General features: G+C 44.1%; 1 protein-coding gene across 1 annotated transcript in view; it reads right to left on the bottom strand.

Moving 5' to 3' along the window:
* LOC126191246 (venom dipeptidyl peptidase 4-like) overlaps positions 1-23,156 on the bottom strand; it is a 475,023-nt gene that overhangs the window by 54,962 nt on the left and 396,905 nt on the right. Inside the window, exon 11 of the mRNA XM_049932056.1 lies at positions 13,465-13,688. Within this exon, the coding sequence (XP_049788013.1) occupies positions 13,465-13,688 (224 nt within the window). The remainder of the gene's footprint in view (positions 1-13,464; positions 13,689-23,156) is intronic.

Here is a 23,156-nt window from a genome sequence, read left to right as displayed (position 1 = left end):
TGGTGAGAAATCTGGAGAATGTGCTGGCCATGGCAGCAGTCGAACATTTTCTGTATCCAGAAAGGCACGTACAGGACTTACAACATGCGGTCGTGCATTATCCTGCTGAAATGTAGGGTTTCGGAGGGATCGAATGAAGGGTAGAGCCACGGGTCGTAACACATCTTAAATGTAACGTCCGCTGTTCAAAGTGCCGTCAATGCGAACTAGAGGTGACAGACGTGTAACCAATGGCACCACATACCATCACGCCGGGTGATACGCCAGTATGGCGATGACGAATACACGCTTCCAATATGCGTTCACCGCGATGTCGCCAAACACGGATGCGACCATCATGATGCTGTACCAGAACCTGGATTCATTCGAAAAAATTACGTTTTGCCATTCGTGCACCCAGGTTCGTCGTTGAGTACACCATCGGAGGCACCCCTGTCTGAGATGCTGAGTCAGGGGTAACCGCAGCCATGGTCTCCGAGTTGATAGTCCATGCTGCTGAAAACGACGTCGAACTGGTGGTACAGATGGTTGTTGTCTTGCAAACGTCCCCATCTGTTGACTCAGGGATCGAGACGTGGCTGCACGATCCGTTACAGCCACGCGCATAAGATGCCTGCCATCTCGACTGCTAGTGATATGAGGCCTTTGGGATCCAGGACGGCGTTTCGTATTACCCTCCTGAACCCACCGATTCCATATTCTGCTAACAGTCATTGGATCTCTACCAACGCGAGCAGCAGTGACGCGATGCGATAAACCGCAATCGCGATAAGCTTCAATCGGACCTTTATCAAAGTCGGAAACGTGATGGTAGGCATTTCTCTTCTTTACACGAGGCATCACAACAACGTTTCACCAGGCAACGCCGGTCAACTGCTGTTTGTGTATGAGAAATTGGTTGGAAATGTTCCTCATGTCAGCACGTTGTAGGTGTCGCCACCGGCGCCAACCTTGTTTGAATGCTCTGAAAAGCTAATCATTTGCATATCACAGCATCTTCTTCCTGTCAGTTAAATTTCGCGTCTGTAGCACGTCATCTTCGTGGTGCAGCAATTTTAATGACCAGTAGTGTATGTTGGGGCAGAATGGGGACACTGTAGCGTTGATACTATTAATAAAAAGTAAATGCTTTGCAGCCGTCCGTCTTGGTAGCTGCGGGGTCAGCGCGGCAAATTGCTAACCAGACGAGCCCGTGTTCGATTTCCGGACGGTCGGAGATTTTCTCCGACCAGTGTTGTGTTGTGTTATCCTTAGCTTCGCACCGTAACAATCGCTAAAACTGCCTGCATGACGTTACATGACAGGTCTAAGCGTATGAAACTTCGTATCATGACACTGCTTGGCCCTAATTAATGTTCCCACTTGTCAAGAACACACTGTCGTATCTTCCAGTATCGAGATGGCCGTACTGGCTCATCCCGAAAGCCAGTTTCTATGAAGTAAAAAAAATGAATGTTGAGCGATGTTTTTATGCTTATCCAAAGCCTCCTTTGTAAATAGAAGGGTTGGGCAAAAAATAGGAAACCATACAAAGCGCAACACATTAGCATACCTAATACGGTACAGGAAACCCGTTCGCATTCAGAAGAGCTTCCAGTGGTGTCAAAACGGACGAATACAGCTCCTCTACGGTTTTCGAGGGGATCTTACACAATTCACGCTGCAAAACAGTAGCCAGAACAGGTAAGCATGATGGAGGTGGACAGCGACCACGCACCCTTCTCTCCAACGCAGACCACAAAGGCTCAATAATACTGAGATCTGGTGACTTTGGTGGCCAGGGGAGATGCGCCAGTTCATCCTCGTGCTCACAAAACCAGTCCTGGACGATGTGAGCTGCGTGAATAGGAACACTGCCGTCTTTGAACACAACGTCACCATCCGGGAACAAACATTGTACCATGGGATGAACTTGATCAGCCAAAATGGTCACATAATCCTTGACACTTAATGCGACCTTGCAGGGTAACTACGGGGCCCATGCGATACCCCGGTATGGCTGCCCAGATCACCACCGAACCCCGCACCCCAGCGTTTGACTCTTGGGCCGTAAACTCAGTCAGAAGTTGAATACAGCGTGCAACGAATGCCGGACATTTGCCACGCCGGACATTTGCCACACTTGCCCCTTCGCCAGGTAGCGATCCGTCAGGTAAGGGACGCCCTTCCTCGTACTACTTCTGTCCGCTTTCACACCGCCGTCTCCACATCTCACTTGATACAACCAGTACGTAACGGACCTTCTTCTTCGACATCTTGGCGAAATACAGAGCTTCTTTTCCGAAATCGAAATATTTATATCTTTTGGGAAAAGAAAGCAATTCCGATGATTATGTCAGTATGTAATTAGTTCTGCCAAATATAAATATAGATCCCTCTGTCTGTACGGTAGCTTCCTTTCACGCTTACTGCTTGCGATAGAATCAGTCCATCGCCATGGGAGCAACAAGAAAGGAACGCTGTAAACAGAATGCGAATGTACGCTAATCATTTCTTTTTGATCGCTGCGTTTGTGCCTACTTTAATTACTACAACTGAATGCCCAAAGGACAATAAGGAAAGAAGAAATGGGTACGTGAATGTTTGAAAAGAAGAACGACGTACTCCATATTAATTTACTCTCTAAAATCCGATACCCCTTGCGGCGAAATACTAGTTAATGAAGTGTAGCGGGACAATGTTCAAAACTTGACAAAGTACGTTCATAAACAGAGATAAGAACATCTATGATTGACATGTCATCTAAAGTCGACGTACAATTTTAAAATGTTAGAAATAAGGAAACGAAGTAATACAGATACAGGAAACGAAGTAATACAGATTGTAACGTACGTTGTTGTTCTACATTGTTTAGCTCCGGTATTTACAGAGTCACAGAGAAAGCATCCTAGGTTTTGGATGGAAAAGCCGTAATTGTAATGATCTCCACTACAACAGAAACAAGAAGCACAACTTAAGGAAAAATAATGTAATGTGTGTTCCAGCTCACAAGCGACATTGAAGCAGGTAGTTCCTGTGACTTAGTATGGACAGACGTTATGTTCGACAACCGGAATAAATTAATAAGTGGCTCCTTTTACCAACCCCCGGCCTCAGATGAACAGTTGCCGAACATTTCAAAGAAAACTTGAGTCTCATCGCAAATAGGTACCCTACTCATACAATTATAGTTGGCAGTGACTTCAATCTACCCTCCGTATGTTGACAAAAATACATTTTCAGACCCTACTGTCGATAGAAAACAACTTCCATAATTGTTCTAAATGCTGTTTATAAAATTATTTTGAATTAGTTCACGAGGCCATTCAAATTGTAAATGGTTACGAAAACACACTTGACCTCTTAGCCACAAGAAATTCACCAAAACTAAATGCGAAATATATATATTTATAAAAGCAACTAAAAATTCGGTTGACGTCTTTCTAAGAGAGAGTCTCCAATCCTTCCAAACTATGTAAGTGAAGACTATATGTGGCTTTAGTTCAAAGAAATAGTATCAACAGCGCTCGAGAGATTCATACCAAATAAATTAATATCAGACGGAACTGATCCCCCATGGTACACAAAACACGACAAGAAGCTGCTGCAGGAGCACGTATAATTTAGACGACCGCAAAATCTCCAAGATTGGCGAAGTTTTACTGTGGCTCGAAATTTGGTGCGGATTTCAATGCGAGAATCATTTAATAGTTTCCACAACGAAACTCTCTCTATAAATGTGGCGAAAAATCCTTAGAGATTCTGGTCCTATGTTAAGAAAACCAGCGGAAAGGCTCAGTAAGTACCTCTACTGCGAGTCGGATGGCGAGTGAGGAGGAGGAGGAGGAGGAGGAGTAGGCAAGGGACCCAACCCTTCGGAGCAGGTAAAATCGACACCCCGTGCAACAATACTCATCTGGCCAAATGGCTTTCCTCCACTGCTCCATAGTCCAGTTCCTATAGCTTCGGCACCAAGTTTTCCTGTTTACGCGCATTTGCGTCAGTGATGAGTGGTTTCGGAATTCCAGCTCGCGGTGCAATTCCTTCCTTATGGAGCTCCCTTAACGAATGTGACATTTAGTTCGTCAGTGACTTTTGCAGGTGATATTGTTGTGGGTCGGCAGGAGAGCCAACACCGGTTTTGAGAGGAAGCCGAAAGGCACGCGTTTTAGCTCACGCAGGCTGGCGTGAGGTCTGGAACAGGTCAAGGAAATTAGACTTTAGCAAAAAACGTACTTAGCTGCTTGAATACTTAACTTTAATCCATAAATGGTGAACATCGCTCTTGACGGTACATTATTCACAGTATCAATAGTAACTGGTAATGGCGCCTTGCTAGGTCGTAGCAAATGACGTAGCTGAAGGCTATGCTAACTATCGTCTCGGCAAATGAGAGCGTATTTTGTCAGTGAACCATCGCTAGCAAAGTCGGTTTTACAACCGGGGCGAGTGCTAGGAAGTCTCTCTAGACCTGCCGTGTGGCGGCGCTCGGTCTGCAATCACTGATAGTGGCGACACGCGGGTCCGACGTATACTAACGGACCGCGGCCGATTTAAAGGCTACCACCTAGCAAGTGTGGTGTCTTGCGGTGACATCGCAGATATTGTCTTATTTTTCACGACAATCGTTTTCAATGACAGTCTGTCACGGTTGAACCGTGAATTTACTTTCAAAACCTTTTCTTAAAGAATTTACTTTGCTTACTAGCGATTCATCAAGAACATTAACACATTCAATCACAATATGGGAGCGTGGAAGTAGTTGCCAGTGGATAACTGATGAAAACAAAATAAAAACACGGCCGTAGTCACGACCGCTCACAACAACCTCTGAAAGACTACACTGGTGCAAATCTGCAACACAGCAGATTACTTTAAACTAAAAAATTTTAGCAACTCACACAAACACATAACTATGCACCCCGTAGGAGGGATCGAAATGGTACAAAACACTCACATTTTAAAAAAAATACTTGCCAGTGAAAGTGCAACTCGTTTTTAAAAGAAAACTCTTACGGTGGAAGGGTGGCAACTTTATATACTAAAATGACCATTTAAATAAAAACCCATGAAATGCAGTCTTACCTAAAATATACAAAGCTCTACATTACACATATACCGCCTCACAAGATGATAGGCAAGATAAAAATATATTTCAGGAATTCGGCCTTTACACTTCAAGGAATAAATTCGTTAACACCGAATCCGACGAACATGACACAGGCAGCTATTAACGTACGGCAGACCGAAAGACAGACTGTGGTGTCACCGCCAGGCACCACACTTGCTAGGTGATATCCTTTAAATCGGCCACGGTCTGGTAGTATACGTGTCGCCACTAACAGTGATTGCAGACCGAGCGCCGCCACACGGCAGGTCTAGAGAGACTTCCTAGCACTCGCCCCAGTTGTACAACCGACTTTGCTAGCGATGGTTCATTGACAAAATACGCTCTCATTTGCCGAGACGATAGTTTAGCATAGCCTTCAGCTAAGTCATTTGCTACGACCTAGCAAGGCGCCATATTCAGTTACCATTGATATTGCGAATCATGTACCGTCAAGAGCGACGTTCATCATTAATGGATTAAAGTTAAGTATTCCAACAGCTACGTCCGTTTTTCTAAATTCTAATTTCCTTGTCCTGTTCCAGACCTCACGCCAGCCTTCGGCCTCCTCTAGTAACACGGTGTTGGCTCTCCTGCCAACCACAACACAGACACTAACTACCTAACAAATGGGGACAGGAGACAGACGAGCAAGCTGGGGACGAGAGACTGACCAAGAAAACAAGTGGAATTTAACAAGAAAATGAAACAACACATCACGAATCACTTAACTTCTAAAAAAAACTGCGATGTCTGGCGAAGACCTAGCGCAGCACCCCCAAAACGCTCTCCCGAACCGTCCGCTGCCAGCCGCTTCAACGGACGCAGGAAGGTGCGCCAATCTCCCATCTCACGGCGTCGCAATTCGCCCCGGCCAGACCGATGTCGTGGGTCAGCTCCTGTTGCTCTCGTGTCGGCCGCGAAGCCACTACCCCTCGCTATACGGCGCGGCCCACTGGACCCACGTGGCGACCTCACATGCGCCGACGCTCCAGGCGGACAAGTCATCTTGTGTCCCACTGCGAGACCAATAAACCGATCGATCGGACAGCCAGTAACCATTGCCTGAACAAACTCGAGCAGACTGGCGGCCTAACACATACTAGCACTCCGGACGACAGACAGACACTGACTGCCCCACACTGACCCGGCTGACCAACTGACCAGACTCGCCCTCTTTGAGCTCATCGCGCCCCTTAAACGCACGTGAACAGGCTACCTTTCCCACCAGAGGGAGACACCAAAGCTGCGATTGCCACAGCGACGCCACCGCCAGAAACGGAGGGCGACTGCTTCGCACTACGCGCTGCGGCGCGCTCTTCAAAACAGCAATTTTTTACCATGGCTCAACGATCACTCAGCATACACTTTTGTCTGCATTGTGACTTAGCGGATGATGTGTTTTCGCTTTCCCTGTATGCGGTATTCGATACTGTCTCTCTTGCAACACCAATCGCTTCAACTCCCTTGGTTATACAACCACCCACCATACAAGCTCCAACAATTTGCCCACATTCGAATGTACTGAACTCCGGCATAATGCACAAGTAAGTACACAAAACGCTATTCTGACCACGAATGACACGTGCAACGTATGGAGGACATTACACTGGTGCCGTTCTTGGTCGAATACAATAGCACCACTTGCAGACCTGGCTGGCATCTCCATTTATGTTGAAGCATACGTTTCTCGCAGTGTTTCCATATCTTTGTCCAGCGCCTGTATGAAATTAATTCTGAGTAAAGCCACATCAGTCTTGACTAGCTGAATTGAGATATAATAATCTATGTTCATCTAACAGCCAAAAAAGTTCCCAATTAATACATTAGAGCTGATAAGATTATTACACAACGGGTTAATCATAAAATTCTAATCAACAGTTCGAAGAAATAAAAGTAGAAATCTGAATTTTAACTGTCCACAAAATGTTCAACCTCGAATATCATCTTCTAGTCAACCTGGACCTGCTTGTCACGCAATAGTTTCTCGTCATCTGAGGAAAGATGAAACGAAGGTTACAACTACCACCGTCACACCTTAGCAACAGATGTTGCCAAGAAGCCGAGAAAATTCTGGTCCTGCGTAAAATCGCTAAAGTAAAGGAGTAGTTTTAAATTGTGTAGTTACAGAATCGTTCACGCATACCGTCGTTTGATCATCTAACAGACTTCTGTATGGACGACATAGTAATAAGGATCCTTGGCGTAGAGAAGCAACCGAAAGAGTTGACACCAAATAAGCCGCAAGGTCCTGATGGAATCCAAACTGTATTTTACAAAGAGTACCCTATGGCATTGGCCGCTTATTTATTTGCAATTATCGCGAACTGTCTCCCAGCGCAAAGTCCCCAGCGAGTGTAAAAAGCGCAGGTGATGCCTGTATATAAGAAGGGTAGAAGAATGGATTCGCAAATTACAGACCAATATCTTTAACATCGCTTTGCCACACAACACTGAACATATTCTCGCTTTGAATATAATAAATTTCCTTGAGAGGGAGAAGCCTCTGTGCACACACGAGCCAGGTTTCAGAAAGCATCGTTCATGCGAAACTCACCTTGTCCTTTTCTCACTTCAGATCCTGTGAAGAATGGCTGAAGAGAAAAAGGCGGATTCCATATTCCTAGATTTCGGTAAAGCATTTGACACGGTGTCTCACTGCAGGCTGTTAACGAAGGAACAAGCATACGGTATAGGCTCCCAGATACGTGAGTGCCTTGAAGACTTCTTAAGTAATAGGACCCAGTATGTTGCCTTCGCCAGCGAGCGTCCATTAGACAGGGGTGTCGTCGTGATGCCCCTGGGCACTGTCATAGGATCGTTATTATGTTATATATATATATATATATATATATATATATATATATATATATATATATATACAGGGCTATTACAAATGATTGAAGCGATTTCATAAATTCACTGTAGCTCCATTCATTGACATATGGTCACGACACACTAGAGATACGTAGAAGAACTCATAAAGTTTTGTTCGGCTGAAGCCGCACTTCAGGTTTCTGCCGCCAGAGCGCTCGAGAGCACAGTGGGACAAAATGGCGACAGGAGCCGAGAAAGCGTATGTCGTGCTTGAAATGCACTCACATCAGTCAGTCATAACAGTGCAACGACACTTCAGGACGAAGTTAAACAAAGATCCACCAACTGCTAACTCCATTCGGCGATGGTATGCGCAGTTTAAAGCTTCTGGATGCCTCTGTAAGGGGAAATCAACGGGTCGGCCTGCAGTGAGCGAAGAAACGGTTGAACGCTTGCGGGCAAGTTTCACGCGTAGCCCGCGGAAGTCGTCGAATAAAGCAAGCAGGCAGCTAAACGTACCACAGCCGACGGTTTGGAAAATCTTACGGAAAAGGCTAAAGCAGAAGCCTTACCGTTTACAATTGCTTCAAGCCCTGACACCCGATGACAAAGTCAAACGCTTTGAATTTTCGGCGCGGTTGCCACAGCTCATGGAAGAGGATGCGTTCAGTGCGAAACTTGTTTTCAGTGATGAAGTGATGGGGTTATGTGAAAGATTCAGTGTTTAAACCTCCTCTACCAAGAAACGTGTCAGAACTGCGAGCTCGTATCAACGATGCTTTCGAACTCATTGATGGGAACATGAGTGTGGGTGGAACTTGATTATCGGCTTGATGTCTGCCGAATCACTAAAGGGGCACATATCGAACATTTGTGAATGCCTTAAAAAACTTTTTGAGTTTTTGTATGTGTGTGCAAAGCATTGTGAAAATATCTCAAATAATAAAGTTATTGTAGAGCTGTGAAATCGCTTCAATCATTTGTAATCACCCTGTATATATATATATATATATATATATATATATATATATATATATATATATATATATATATATGATGTGGCGGACAGGGTGGGCAGCGATCTGCGGTTGTTTATTGATTATGTATGCTTGGTGTACGAGGTGGTGTGAAAGTTGAGTGACTGTAGGAGGATACAAGATGACTTAGACAAAATTTCTTGTTGGTGCGATGAATAGCAGCTAGTTCTAAATGTAGAAAAATGTAAGTTATTCAGGTGAGTAGGAAAAACAAACCCATAATGTTCAGGTACAGCATTAGAAGAGTACTGCTTGATAACAGTCACCTCTATTAAATATCTAGGTGTAATATTGCAAAGCAATATGAAATGGAATGAACATGTAAGGATTTTAGCAGGAAAGGCGAATGTTGGACTTAGCTTTATAGGGAGAATTTTAGGAAAGCGTGGTTCATCTGTACAGGAGACCAAATACAGGGCACTAGTGCGACCCATTGTTGAGTACTGTTCACGTAATGTCTGGGTCTTCGCCTTTATTGGCAGTGGCGACTCCTCATGTTTCGACTGCTTGCTTTGATCCATTACCTCGGGATCATAGCGGTACATCCGGCACTGGTTCAGAGCGATTATGCGGCTAAATACACTCCTGGAAATGGAAAAAAGAACACATTGACACCGCTGTGTCAGACCCACCATACTTGCTCCGGACACTGCGAGAGGGCTGTACAAGCAATGATCACACGCACGTCACAGCGGACACACCAGGAACCGCGGTGTTGGCCGTCGAATGGCGCTAGCTGCGCAGCATTTGTGCACCGCCGCCGTCAGTGTCAGCCAGTTTGCCGTGGCATACGGAGCTCCATCGCAGTCTTTAACACTGGTAGCATGCCGCGACAGCGTGGACGTGAACCGTATGTGCAGTTGACGGACTTTGAGCGAGGGCGTATAGTGGGCATGCGGGAGGCCGGGTGGACGTACCGCCGAATTGCTCAACACGTGGGGCGTGAGGTCTCCACAGTACATCGATGTTGTCGCCAGTGGTCGGCGGAAGGTGCACGTGCCCGTCGACCTGGGACCGGACCGCAGCGACGCACGGATGCACGCCAAGACCGTAGGATCCTACGCAGTGCCGTAGGGGACCGCACCGCCACTTCCCAGCAAATTAGGGACACTGTTGCTCCTGGGGTATCGGCGAGGACCATTCGCAACCGTCTCCATGAAGCTGGGCTACGGTCCCGCACACCGTTAGGCCGTCTTCCGCTCACGCCCCAACATCGTGCAGCCCGCCTCCAGTGGTGTCGCGACAGGCGTGAATGGAGGGACGAATGGAGACGTGTCGTCTTCAGCGATGAGAGTCGCTTCTGCCTTGGTGCCAATGATGGTCGTATGCGTGTTTGGCGCCGTGCAGGTGAGCGCCACAATCAGGACTGCATACGACCGAGGCACACAGGGCCAACACCCGACATCATGGTGTGCGGAGCGATCTCCTACACTGGCCGTACACCACTGGTGATCGTCGAGGGGACACTGAATAGTGCACGGTACATCCAAACCGTCATCGAACCCATCGTTCTACCATTCCTAGACCGGCAAGGGAACTTGCTGTTCCAACAGGACAATGCACGTCCGCATGTATCCCGTGCCACCCAACGTGCTCTAGAAGGTGTAAGTCAACTACCCTGGCCAGCAAGATCTCCGGATCTGTCCCCCATTGAGCATGTTTGGGACTGGATGAAGCGTCGTCTCACGCGGTCTGCACGTCCAGCACGAACGCTGGTCCAACTGAGGCGCCAGGTGGAAATGGCATGGCAAGCCGTTCCACAGGACTACATCCAGCATCTCTACGATCGTCTCCATGGGAGAATAGCAGCCTGCATTGCTGCGAAAGGTGGATATACACTGTACTAGTGCCGACATTGTGCATGCTCTGTTGCCTGTGTCTATGTGCCTGTGGTTCTGTCAGTGTGATCATGTGATGTATCTGACCCCAGGAATGTGTCAATAAAGTTTCCCCTTCCTGGGACAATGAATTCACGGTGTTCTTATTTCAATTTCCAGGAGTGTACGTCGTCCACATAGTCCCGAAACAGCTTTCTGAATGACATTGTGACGTCAGGGACCGAAGCGACACTAAGGCACTCTTCTCACGTGTCCTAACGTCACCGCAGCCCGGAGCGGCAGTCAGAAGACGGTGAGCTGTGGCCAGCACAACATCCAGTTGTTTCCTGACAGTTCACTCTCACGCCAGGTACTATACTCACATGACTACGAGAATGTAAACTGGTGTTATTCCCTCTTCTCAGAACATCCAAGGATAGATATGTCCGTTGTGAAAGTACACTCAACTAGGACTCGTGTATCATCTGGGAAGACGATATGCTGACTCTCGTGTGCCCACTGTTGTTGGCCGCACCAATATCGGCGTGCCTCTCTTTGCCGCCATGCCCAGCGAAACCCCAACAGTAGTGTGACAGTCCATCGTGCTGGAAGTTTTGTTGTATTGTGGGTGTGGATACCTGTCCCGATGCAAAGAAGCCCTTTCCCTGACTCAAAGTACGTGACATGGTTGTTCGACAATGCATGACCGAACTGACAATATGTGTGTCCTCTAAGGCGCAAGGCGTGAGTGGTAACTGAGATCCAGCATGATATTGATTATGGAACTCCTAAAACTTTCGATACCATATTCGCACGACAGTCGTGGGTTTATGACCAACGCAAGCAACAACGTCATGGAAAGATAAAGCGTTGTGTCAATAGACCACGATCCTGCCGCTGTCGAGTTTCGATACACTCTGGTAGATGTTTCTCCTACACACACGAACCATAAGACGACCTTCTCGCAAACAACCAGCAATAAAATGGGACATACAAATCACAAACCTTCTGCATTATGTTTGTTTATATATAGAATGTAGATGGCGTTTCTCGTGCCTACTTTCTAAATTTGCATTGAAACGCTAATCATTTGCATATCCAAGAATATCAATTTTTTTATTGCGTATCGTCTTGATGGTGTCGCAATTTTAATGACGATCAATACACAAGAGTCAAAAATAACACACCAACAAGTAAAAAAAGTGCAAAATTAAATCTTTTGTCAAAGCTTCAATATTTTTGAGATCATGAGTGGAATAAGGCAAAGAGTGGATTGCCCGCGCTGCTGTTCAGCTGTGTACTGGGAAAGATGAGGGAATGGAGGAAAAAACCAGAAGAAGAAGGAATTAAATCAATGGTTCAAATGTGTGTGAATTCCTAAGGGACGAAACTGCTGAGGTCATCGGTCCCTAGACTTACATACTACTTAAACTAACTTATGCTAAGAACAACACACACACCCATGCCCAAGGGAGGACTCGAACCTCCGGCAGGAGTGGTCGCACAATCCATGACATGGCGCCCTAAACCACGCGGTCACTCCGCGTGGCTAGGGATTTAAAAAATCATGATTACGAAAAAGGGAATAATCTGAGGATTGATTGATTGGCCCGTGTAGACTATCTTGCTACCTTAGCTGAATCCATAGAAGATGGAAGAATGCAGATAAATCTCGTATGAGAGACAACTTCAAAAGCAGATCTATGAATATCTTTTGGAATAGCAGTGCCTGTGACAAACAGGAAGGAGGCACCAAAATATATTGAAACTGATTATGTAGAAAATAAAAAAGGCTACAAAACTTTATGGACAAAGAGGCTAACTTAGCAAGGGAAAGGAAAAGGGAAATGCCGCGTGGGATTAGCCGAGCCGTCTAAGGCGCTGCAGTCATGGACTGTGCGGCTGATCCCGGCGGAGGTTCGAATCCTCCCTCGAGCATAGGTGCGTGTGTTTGTCCTTAGGATAATTTAGGTTAAGTAGTGTGTAAGCTTAGGGACTGATGACCGTATCAGTTAAGTCCCATAAGATATCACACACATTTGAACTTTTTTGAACATTTGAAAAGGGAAATGGCTTATCAATTAACAAAAAACTTGTATAATGATGAATCTTCATCCGTAAATGCAGAACTTGAAGACTACTACACTCTCATTAGTCAAGAATGCCTTTCGTTAAATACATCAAAAAAATTAGATGACACAGAGAAGAAGGAAAGCAAAACAGCCAGTAAATCTTAGGAATTAAACTTGACAATAACAAATGGAAATTAATAATAAAGAATTTTACGATAGAATAGAAAGAATGCTAGAAACATGAGGAAGAGAAGAGTTGCATTTTATGGAGACATAAAAAGGGTACATAAGAAAAGAATGACAAACAGAGCTTTTAACGGTTTTGACACAAACCTAAAAATAAACAAGTGACGTGAATCAAAGGAATTAAAGCAGACCGGAGAGAAATGGAAATAACGGAGGAAGAAATACGAAAAAGAGAAAAGTTCAGAGTAAAAGTAAAAAGTTCCATGAACCTTCCAGGACAAAACAAAGAAAACAAGGACTTAGTGCGGTCAGAAGCAAGATGAGAACGCCACAAGAATAGAATAAAAAACTACTCGAGAGACATAAATTACTTAATATGGTCTTAAATAGGCCAAACCCGAAAAATATGAGGGTGACACTATAAAAATCAGTGTTGTGCATGGTCTCACTGTCGGGATCGGCAGTCGGATGCGTCGTCATGACAGGCGGGTCGGGCCCGAGGCAGGTGAGCCAGTACCAGCTGAGGTCGTGGCTGAAGCTGGCGGAGGCGCGCAGGCAGGCGTTCCCCTCGGGACTGATGACGTCACAGCTGAGGCAGCGGGGACTGCCGCCCTCCTCCACGGCGAACACCTGCCGCCTCGATGGCTGGCCCTCCTCTGTCGCCTGGTAGTACCTGCCGGGCAGCCACGTTACCTTGCCAGATCGCCTGTTTGAGCAACGCCTCCACAGTACGACACAACGCGAAACAGGAACATACGGGATGTTACACGTACAAACCAAGTGCTGTCCTAGCATTACACAGGAACTACTACTGGGAGTCAGGATCGTACAGGGTGTTACATGTACGACCCAAGTGTTGTGCTTGGCGTTACAGAGGAACCACTACTGGGGAGTCAGGACTATACAGGGTGTTACACATACATTCCAAGCGTTGTGCCTGGCGTTACAGAGGAACCACTACTGGGGAGTCAGGAACATACAGGGTGTTACACATACATTCCAAGCGTTGTGCCTGGCGTTACAGAGGAACCACTACTGGGGAGTCAGGAACATACAGGGTGTTACACGTACGACCCAAGTGTTGTGCCTGGCGTACAGAGGAACCACTACTGGGGAGCCAGGACCATACAGGGTGTTACACGTACGACCCAAGCATTGTGCCTGGCGTTACAAAGGAACCACTACTGGGGAGTCAGGAAGATACAGGGTGTTACACGTACGACCCAAGTGTTGTGCCTGGCGTTACAGAGGAACCACTACTGGGGAGTCAGGACTATACAGGGTGTTACACATACATTCCAAGTGTTGTGCCTGGCGTTACAGAGGAACCACTACTGGGGAGTCAGGAACATACAGGGTGTTACACATACAACCCAAGTGTTGTGCCTGGCGTTACAGAGGAACCACTACTGGGGAGTCAGGACCATACAGGGTGTTACACGTACGACCCAAGCATTGTGCCTGGCGTTACAGAGGAATCACTGCTGGGGAGTCAGGAACATACAGGGTGTTACACGTACGACCCAAGTGTTGTGCCTGGCGTTACAGAGGAACCACTATTGGGGAGTCAGGACTATACAGGGTGTTACACATACATTCCAAGCGTTGTGCCTGGCGTTACAGAGGAACCACTACTGGGGAGTCAGGAACATACAGGGTGTTACATGTATGACCCAAGTGTTGTGCCTGGTGTTACAGAGGAATCACTGCTGGGGAGTCAGGACCATACAGGGTGTTACATGTACGACCCAAGTGTTGTGCCTGGCGTTACAGAGGAACCACTATTGGGGAGTCAGGACCATACAGGGTGTTATACGTACATTCCAAGACTTGTGCCTGGCGTTACAGAGGAACCACTACTGGAGAGTCAGGAACATACAGGGTGTTACACCTACACCCCAAGCACTGTGCCTGGTGTTACACAGAAACCCCTATGGCAGTTAGGAACATAAAGGTTGTTACACCTATGGCCCAAGTGCAGTGCCTGGCATTACACAGGAAACCTACTGGAAAGTCAGGAACATACAGGATGTTACACATATGACCCAAGTAGTGTGCCTGGTGTTACACGGGAACCACTGCTGGAAAGTCAGGAACATACAGTGTGTTACAACTATGACGCAAGTGTTGTGTCAGGTATTACACAGGAATTACTATTGGGAAGTCAGGAACATACCTACTCCACGCATTGTGCCTCGCGTTACACAGGAACCGTTACTCAGGACTCAGGAACATACAAGGCGTTACACCTACGACTCCAGTGATGTGCCTGACATTACACGGGAACTACTACTCTAGCGTCAGGCTCCAATCAGCATGCACAATGCGCCCCACTGCTCGGACTTTGGCATGTGGCATAGCGGTTTAGGGAAACTGGACGAGTTAGGTGTCCCCTTAGAAAGAAATCTGTGAAGATCGTTTCTTCATTCAACATCTGGTCACAGAATTGTGCACAGACTTAGACTGCAAATCTTCAAAGTAATGGTAGCACATTAACCGACCAGTTGAGAATCAAGTGAGATGCTCTTGTTCAATGACTGTTCTTCAACTGGCTATTGCAATTTGTGTATGATTAAAGACTGGTAGTGAAATTCTCTTTTTTTCATGAAGTATTACCCCATTTTTGGGGTATATGAACTCTCAGTCGAGCACTCAACACTGAAGTTCTGAAATTCTACGTCTGTTACGACAAGAGCCTGTGAAATCTGTAAAAATAGGAACGTAGTGTGCAGTTAGTGTAACATAATTGTTGGACCCATCCTTTTTGCATTAAACCATAATTTCTGAGAGATGTTGTTGTTGTCGTCTTCAGTTCGATGAAGCTCTATATGCTCGTCTGTTCTGTGCAATTTCTGAGTAACTCCTGCTACCTACATCCATTTTTACTGCATCCCCACTGCCCACCCCATCCCACACTTCCCTTCATTACCAAAGTGACAATTCCTTCATGCCTCAAGTTGTGTCCAATCAACTAATCCCTTCTTTTAGTCGAGTAGTATTTCATTTTTCAATAGTTTGATGCAGTACCTCCTCATTACTTATTCAATCTATCCATCCAATCATTAGCATTCTTCTGTACTATAAGTCTTTAAAAGCTTCTACTATCCTCTTATCTGAACTTCTCGCTTCTATGTAAGGCTACACTCTGGGCAAACAATTTCAAAACGACTAACTATTCGATTTTAGCAACGTTCTCTTTTTCAGAAATGCTTTTTTCTTATAGTCAGTTTTACCTCCTCTCAAGTTGAACCTTCAGTTTTTTGTTCTCCGAATAGCGAAACTCATCTACTACTTTTAGCGTCCCATTTCCTAATGTGTTAGGTTGGTGCGTAAGTTCGTAGCGTTCGTCCGTAACTTTGATAAACACAACAGAGACATATAACGGAGACATTAGTCGTCAACAATATATTTTCCTTCACTATTTACTACAGTCTGCCAACGGTAACTTCTTGATTATGTGACTGTAGAAATCACGTGGTTTTGAGGTGAAGAAGTTGTCGAACCATGTTCGGAGCGCATTTTCATCCGTAAATGAAGTTCCTAGAAGGCTGTTCGATAGTGAGCGGAAAAAGTGAAAATCTGAGGGCGCGAGATCAGGTGAATAAGGGGATGAGAAGTTCCGCCATATGCAAGACACCTTTTTTCTTTTGTTTCACCCATACATGTTTCAGCACTTTTGTGGTATCGTCATTGGGTTCTATTTTTTTTTTATTTTTAACTGTAAATTTGTTGTTAACATATTAACATTTGTGTTGTTTACAACATTATGTAGATGTTGCATTTATAACTTAATTGGCGAAAAGTGGGTGTAAGCATTAGTTAACATACCTTACATGATGTTATTGTCCATTTATTTTGGTAGCTGTTCTGCTACACCATATACAACTTGCCATCTGCAAACAGCCAAACGTAATTTATTTTTCTGTTTGTTATGCAATTACGAACGGAAATAAGACTGTATCACGTTATCTTTCTGGAACTTACAGTTTTGTAGTTGTGGTGCGTTCTCCTGTGTTGTTGGCGAAGTAAGTAGGCTTACTTCTTTGTCTGTGTTCGCGTGGCAATGCACTTTTTCCGATTGGTCAAAACATAGGGGGAGTTTTCGCTGCCATCACGTGTTGTTGTGGCTGTGTGGCGTTCATTTGTTTCGTGGCGTGTTCTGCTGGGTGAGGCGCGCGAGTTTGAATTTTATTTGGCGTTAGTGGTGTGTGGTTTGTGTGGGTTTGCATGTGTGTGATGTGTGTGTTGAGTACTGAGGCAGAGAGAGAGAGAGAGAGAGAGAGAGAGAGGGGGGGTTTTTTTAGTTTTTTTGGTGTGTGTGTTATTTGTATAGTTCTTCTATTGTGGCGAAGAGGGTTTTGTTGCACGGTGATGTGTATTCATTGAGTACTTTCTTTCCTTGGGCTATTGATTTTTGGATGTGATAGTTTTCTTCTATAGTTAATTTTTGGTATAGGCTGCTGCTAGTTTTTAGGATGTGAAGGTCAGTTTCAATGTTTGTTGGGTGGTGGTTGTGTGCTACCAGGTGGTCTGCAAATGTTGAGTGTGTGCTATTGCTTTTCAGTACTCTGAGGTGTTCATTATATCTGGTTCTGAAGGTCCTACATGTTTGGCCCACATATACAGATTGACAGCAGTTGCAAGTAAGTTGGTAGATACCGGACTGGCTGTATTTGTCAGTGTTGGTGGTATTTCTTCCGAGTCTGCTCTGTATTGTGTTGTTGGTCCTGTATGCTATGATGAATCCTTCTTTGGTATATTAGCCACCCTGTGTGTGACTTTGTTGTTGTAAGTCATTATGTGCCATTTGTTGCTTACTGTCTGCTGATTTGTTGTGTGATGAGTCGTGTTTGTATGTGTGTGTGTTTCATGGTTATGTGCTGTTTGTTTTTGTATTTTGTGCTTTATTCTCTTTGCGTCATAGCCATTCTCCTGTGCAATTTGTTTTATCGTGTTCAGTTCTTGTGTGTAGTCATGCTTGTTCATGGGTATTTTGTTCAGCCTGTGAAGTAAATATCTGAAGCTGGCTGCTTTGTGAGTTATGGGGTGACTGGATTGGTTATGAACCGCACCACAAGATGATTATCAGGTGAATAAGGTGGGTGCAGAATGATTTCCCAAACCAACTCCTGTATAGTGTCTTTTGTCAGTCCAGCAGAAAGCGAAAGGTCGTTATCGTGGAGTTGCACCACTTCACGCAGTCTCTCCTGATCGTTGTTCTTGCGGTGCGTCTACAAAACGTGTCATTTGTTCGCAATAAATATCAGCAGTGATGGTTACACCTCCGGGTAGCAATTCATAGCACACCACACCGTCGCTGTTCCACTAGATGCATAAAATGATCTTTTGTGGATGTGCGCAGCTCTTTGCATAGGGAGTGTCTGCTTTTCTTGGGCTCAACCATTCCCTTTTCTTCCCTATGTTAGCATGAAGACACCGTTTCCCGTCACCAGTAACGATACAAGGTGGACGACGAGCGAGCAGAGATGCACATATGGCCACTGCTGATCACTGTGAATTTGGCTTAGAGCCTGCAGTACCCATACACTGGATTTTTGAACCTTCCCCATTACATGCAAAAGTCTAACGATGGTGGAATGATCATAGTTCATCACATTCGTCAGTTCAAGGGTACAATGACGTGGATCATTGTGGATTAATGCCTTTAATAATCAGCGTGAAACCCCGAAGGAGAGTCGCTAATGCCAAAGCGATCCTCGTTAAAGTGCGAAAATTATTTTCTTGCCATTTCCTACCCAATGACATGATACCCGTACACGGCGCAAATGTTGAAACAATGGCGTGACGATGTCTAAATTGGCAAAAGATTTCGGATTAGTTCCCCCTTAGGAGCTCCGGGAGAGGATTATCAAGATGGACTTTGTGACGGTACGTCACATAAATATTGACATGTTTATCGGTTGTAAACCGTAGTTAACGTATTTTATGAATATAATTACTATAGAAGATACAGTTAACGTTCTTGAAAAACTGATATGCAGCGATAATTTAAGAGTAGCATCTTTATTTAATGTCTATGAAAATAAAAAAGGATCGAAAGAGACGCGATTGTACAGCCGAGGAGGAAGGACGTACTTTATGGTACACACACTGTTTTGTTTCGCGATACGGAAGGCGGCCATTCAGCGGCTACACATATTTTATGTACGTTATTCTGTATTATGCTAAAATAAACTTGTTATTGTTATCACAAAATGAATTTCCTTGTAATAGTTATCACCTCAAATGCTCGCAGTGGCTAATTATTTTTAATAAGCATTTTTTCAGTAATTTGCGCTGCGGGAAGCTCATCTTTTGATGCAGCTTCTGGTTGGCCACTACGCGCCGAAGTATTAATTAATTAATTTTTTTTACTGTTAACAGCAACTGTAAATGCATGAGATTTCGTTGTAAGAACGTTTCTAAATTGCAACAGATAATAAATTTACGTTAAAGCTCATTTGTTTAAATTATACAGATGCCAAGAGTTCAGTAAGTTTTATCTTGGCCGCTCCTCGGCAACACTCGAAATTCTCTGGAGCCTTGCTTTGCAATCAATAAATAGAAATTTACAAAATTATATTCAATTCAGTTAACCACAACTATATTTTAGTCACCACGTTCAAAATCTAAAGTTGGTACATAAATAACTGCGGCGCTTCAAGAACCCGTCTCATATTTACTTATGCACGTAAGTAAAAGTGATAAGAAAAGACAATATCCCTGAGAGAAAGAATCATGCTCTAACAAAGGAAAAAATCATGCTGATATAATTAAATATATAATTTTTTTATATATAAAGTAACAAATGGCACCGGCGTAACAACTTGACCGTGAGAAACAGACTGATTAAGCAACAAAAGGGTAACATTGTACGTGTCGTAGCTTGGAATGTCAGAGTTCTGAATGCGGTAGGAAAGCTAGAAAGGAAAACGTAAAGTTACAGCCAGATATAGGGTGGATCAGTGAAATGAAATGGAAATAAGATATGGATTTCTGGTCAGACGAATATCAGCATCAGGAGAAAATCGTGTAATAATAATAATAATAATAATAACCGTCACGTAAAGGCAGATAGGGTAAAGATTGAGTTACTGTGAACAATTCAGTGACAGGATTATTCTCTTCAGGAACAACAGTATATCGACGGCAACCAACAATACTTCACGTAAATGTGCCGATGTCACAAGCAGAAGATGAAGACAAAGGAAGTATACGAGGATACTGAACAGGTAAGTCAGTGTACAAAGAGAGATAAAGATGTAATAACCACGGGTGATTGGAACGCTGCAGTAGGGGAACGACGAAAAGACACAGTAACGGAAGAATATGAGCTCTAGAGTAAGAATTAGTGAGAGGAGAAAGATTGATTGAGTTCTGCAATACATTTCAGCCCGTGAAGCGAAAACGCTGTTCAGAACTGGAACGACGAGGTTGTACACTTGGAAACAGCCTGGAAAAACGGAAGGATTCCAGCTGGAGCACGTCATTGTGGTACAGAGATTTGGAATTGAGGTATCAGAATGTAAGGCGTACCCAGGAGCAGATATGGACTCAGATTACAATTTAGTAAGAATGAAGAGCAGCCTGAAGTTTAAGAGAATCTTTCATAAGCATCAATGTGAAAATAAGCGGAATGCAGATGAGGTGTGTTTGAAGCGCTGTAAGGTATAGATACTACGTTTATGAATACCACAAAAGGCAATTCAGTTAAAAAGGTATGGAAATAAAGTATCTGAAAAGTGCAATCATCGAATTGGACAGACGAATATAGCTACAAGGAAGGTGAATCCGAAGAAACGTTGGGTAACAGATCTGTACAACGAAGAAGCAATGACAGAAATAAAAGGCAGGTTCAGGAGTGGAAATAAAATTCAGGGTTAAAGGATATCAATGATAAGTTTTGCTGATGACATTATTATACTCAGAGAAAATGAGAAAGAATTACAGGACATACTGAATGAAAGAACAGTCTGTTGAACACAGGATATGAACTGAAAGTAAACCAAACAATTCGAAATAAGTGAGTAGTTTCAGAAATGAGATCAGTGATAAAATTAAAATCAAAATTTGGGTCCACAACTAGAGTGAGTGTAGGAATTCTGCCACTTTGGAAGCAAAATAACCCATAACGAACGAACAAGGAGGACACAAAAAGCAAGATAACACAGACAAAGTGAGCATTCCACGCCGAAAGAAGTCTACTATATTGCGTTCGTTATCAGAATAAACCTGACGTAAACAGTACACGACATATTCTTCCGCGCTTGCTGGAATCTCAAAAATGGTTCAAATGGCTCTGAGCTCTATGGGACTTAACTTCTGAAGTCATCAGTCCCCTAGAACTTCGAACTACTTAAACCTAACTAACCTAAGGACATCACACACATCCATGAACGAGGCAGGATTCGAACCTGCGACCGTAGTGGTAGCGCGGTTGCAGACTGTAGTGCCTAGAACCGCTCGGCCGCGGTAAAATCTCATTGGATTTAGTTTCACGTGGAGCGGAAGCCAAGCTGTCCTGAGTACAGTCAAGTAGGATAATAAATATACGTTTTATGCTGTGATCTACGTGTACATAGACTCAGCGATAATAGGGGACAACAGCTTTTGTGTCCAATTTAATTCGGTCTGTCGAATTTAACTCGGACGACGCTGGCTCGCCAGTTGGTCCAACCAACCTGCAGTTATGTGAACATTTGCAGTTAAGACATAAAAAGAGACGAGCAGAGAAACAACACAGATTTGAATCTCACTTAATTTGTAATCCGAATGAAATAATATATGGTAAAACTCCGGCAGTACGCTTCTTAGGGAACCAGACAGAAAAAAAATTCTGTCGTCCGTAACTAACATAGCATCGTACTTAGAAACGAGAGCGATGAAAATTCCTTACTTAAACGAAGACCACAGGATAGTTTTTCAGGTTGATCTATGTGTGACGTAAAGACACATTGCAGGGATTTCGTCGTATAATTAAATATTGAAGCTACTGAGGATTCTACTTACAGTCAGTCGTCTGGTAATCTCTGAACTCCTTCCATGTCCGAAACCGATAAATACCTTTCAGTACTGGAACCGTCGTCTGTTACGTTGAACACGAGGCGATCAACAACGGAAGCCACAAAGCCACACAAATTCCACATTTTCTCCACTTTTCTATAATATGCGGTTCCGCATTCCGCCAGCGTTAGGCAGTGACGTTTGACAAAACTGCAAAGATTCATTCCAGTACGGCTGGCAGCTTAAACCTCATGTTATTTCTCGCGAAAAATCCCTTAGCTTGGATCCAGATCAGTTGTGTTACGTTCAAATTGGAGTGGTACAGTGGTAGCAGCATCTGTACGTTGTGTTCGACGACGTGAAAACTGATTTCCATTTTTCTACGACGCTTATCGCTCTGGTTCGTGTGAGACCACATCTGTTGTATAAAACAGTCGTCATAGGCCAAAAAAGAGTATTTGATTTTTCATTTTCGTCCTGAAAATTTAATTTACAATGGTTCCTTAATCTAAACAGTCTTTATTAACACTCTTTTATACACTGTCCAGTAACATTAATGTGACAGCCTGTCAAAAGCCTGAATAATTTGTGCAGCACGAAGAGAGTCAATGAGGTTCTAGAAGGCATGGACAGGGATGTGGAGCCTGTAATGGTACTTAAATTACGTAACCATTACGGCACCTCATCTCAACCTCTCGATACCAGCAATATTCTACTGTGTTTCTGTAAAATAGTTAACATATTTCTGTGACAACATTCAGATTTGATTTCATTAATGTAGAGGTACTTTCATACATCGATATGTTTATATCGCAATATTATGTGTATTCTTTCTTTTGTCACTATGATCTTTGACGTACTTGTAACTAAGAATTTTGGACCGTAAGCAGTTATTAGAAAGTCAAGTCTTGGTCTTCATGTTGAAAAGACGCAAATTGTAGTCAGTTTATGAAATGTGAACTTTAACAGTGAGGAAGATATTTTCAAGTATGTTTTATATTGTGAAGTGATGCTGCAACAAAAGTAATAAAAAAGAAGTGTAACTTAAATTCGGAGTGCTGATTACTTTTTTACATCACCATTGTCCTAACTTGCAAAAGTTTAATCTTCAAGAATGGTTTATGAAACACATCAATAA

Source organism: Schistocerca cancellata, chromosome 6 (genome assembly GCF_023864275.1).
Source record: "Schistocerca cancellata isolate TAMUIC-IGC-003103 chromosome 6, iqSchCanc2.1, whole genome shotgun sequence".
Classification (NCBI taxonomy): domain Eukaryota; kingdom Metazoa; phylum Arthropoda; class Insecta; order Orthoptera; family Acrididae; genus Schistocerca; species Schistocerca cancellata.
The sequence above is the reverse complement of the archived record's forward strand: the minus strand, read 5'-3'. Positions and strand labels throughout refer to the sequence as shown.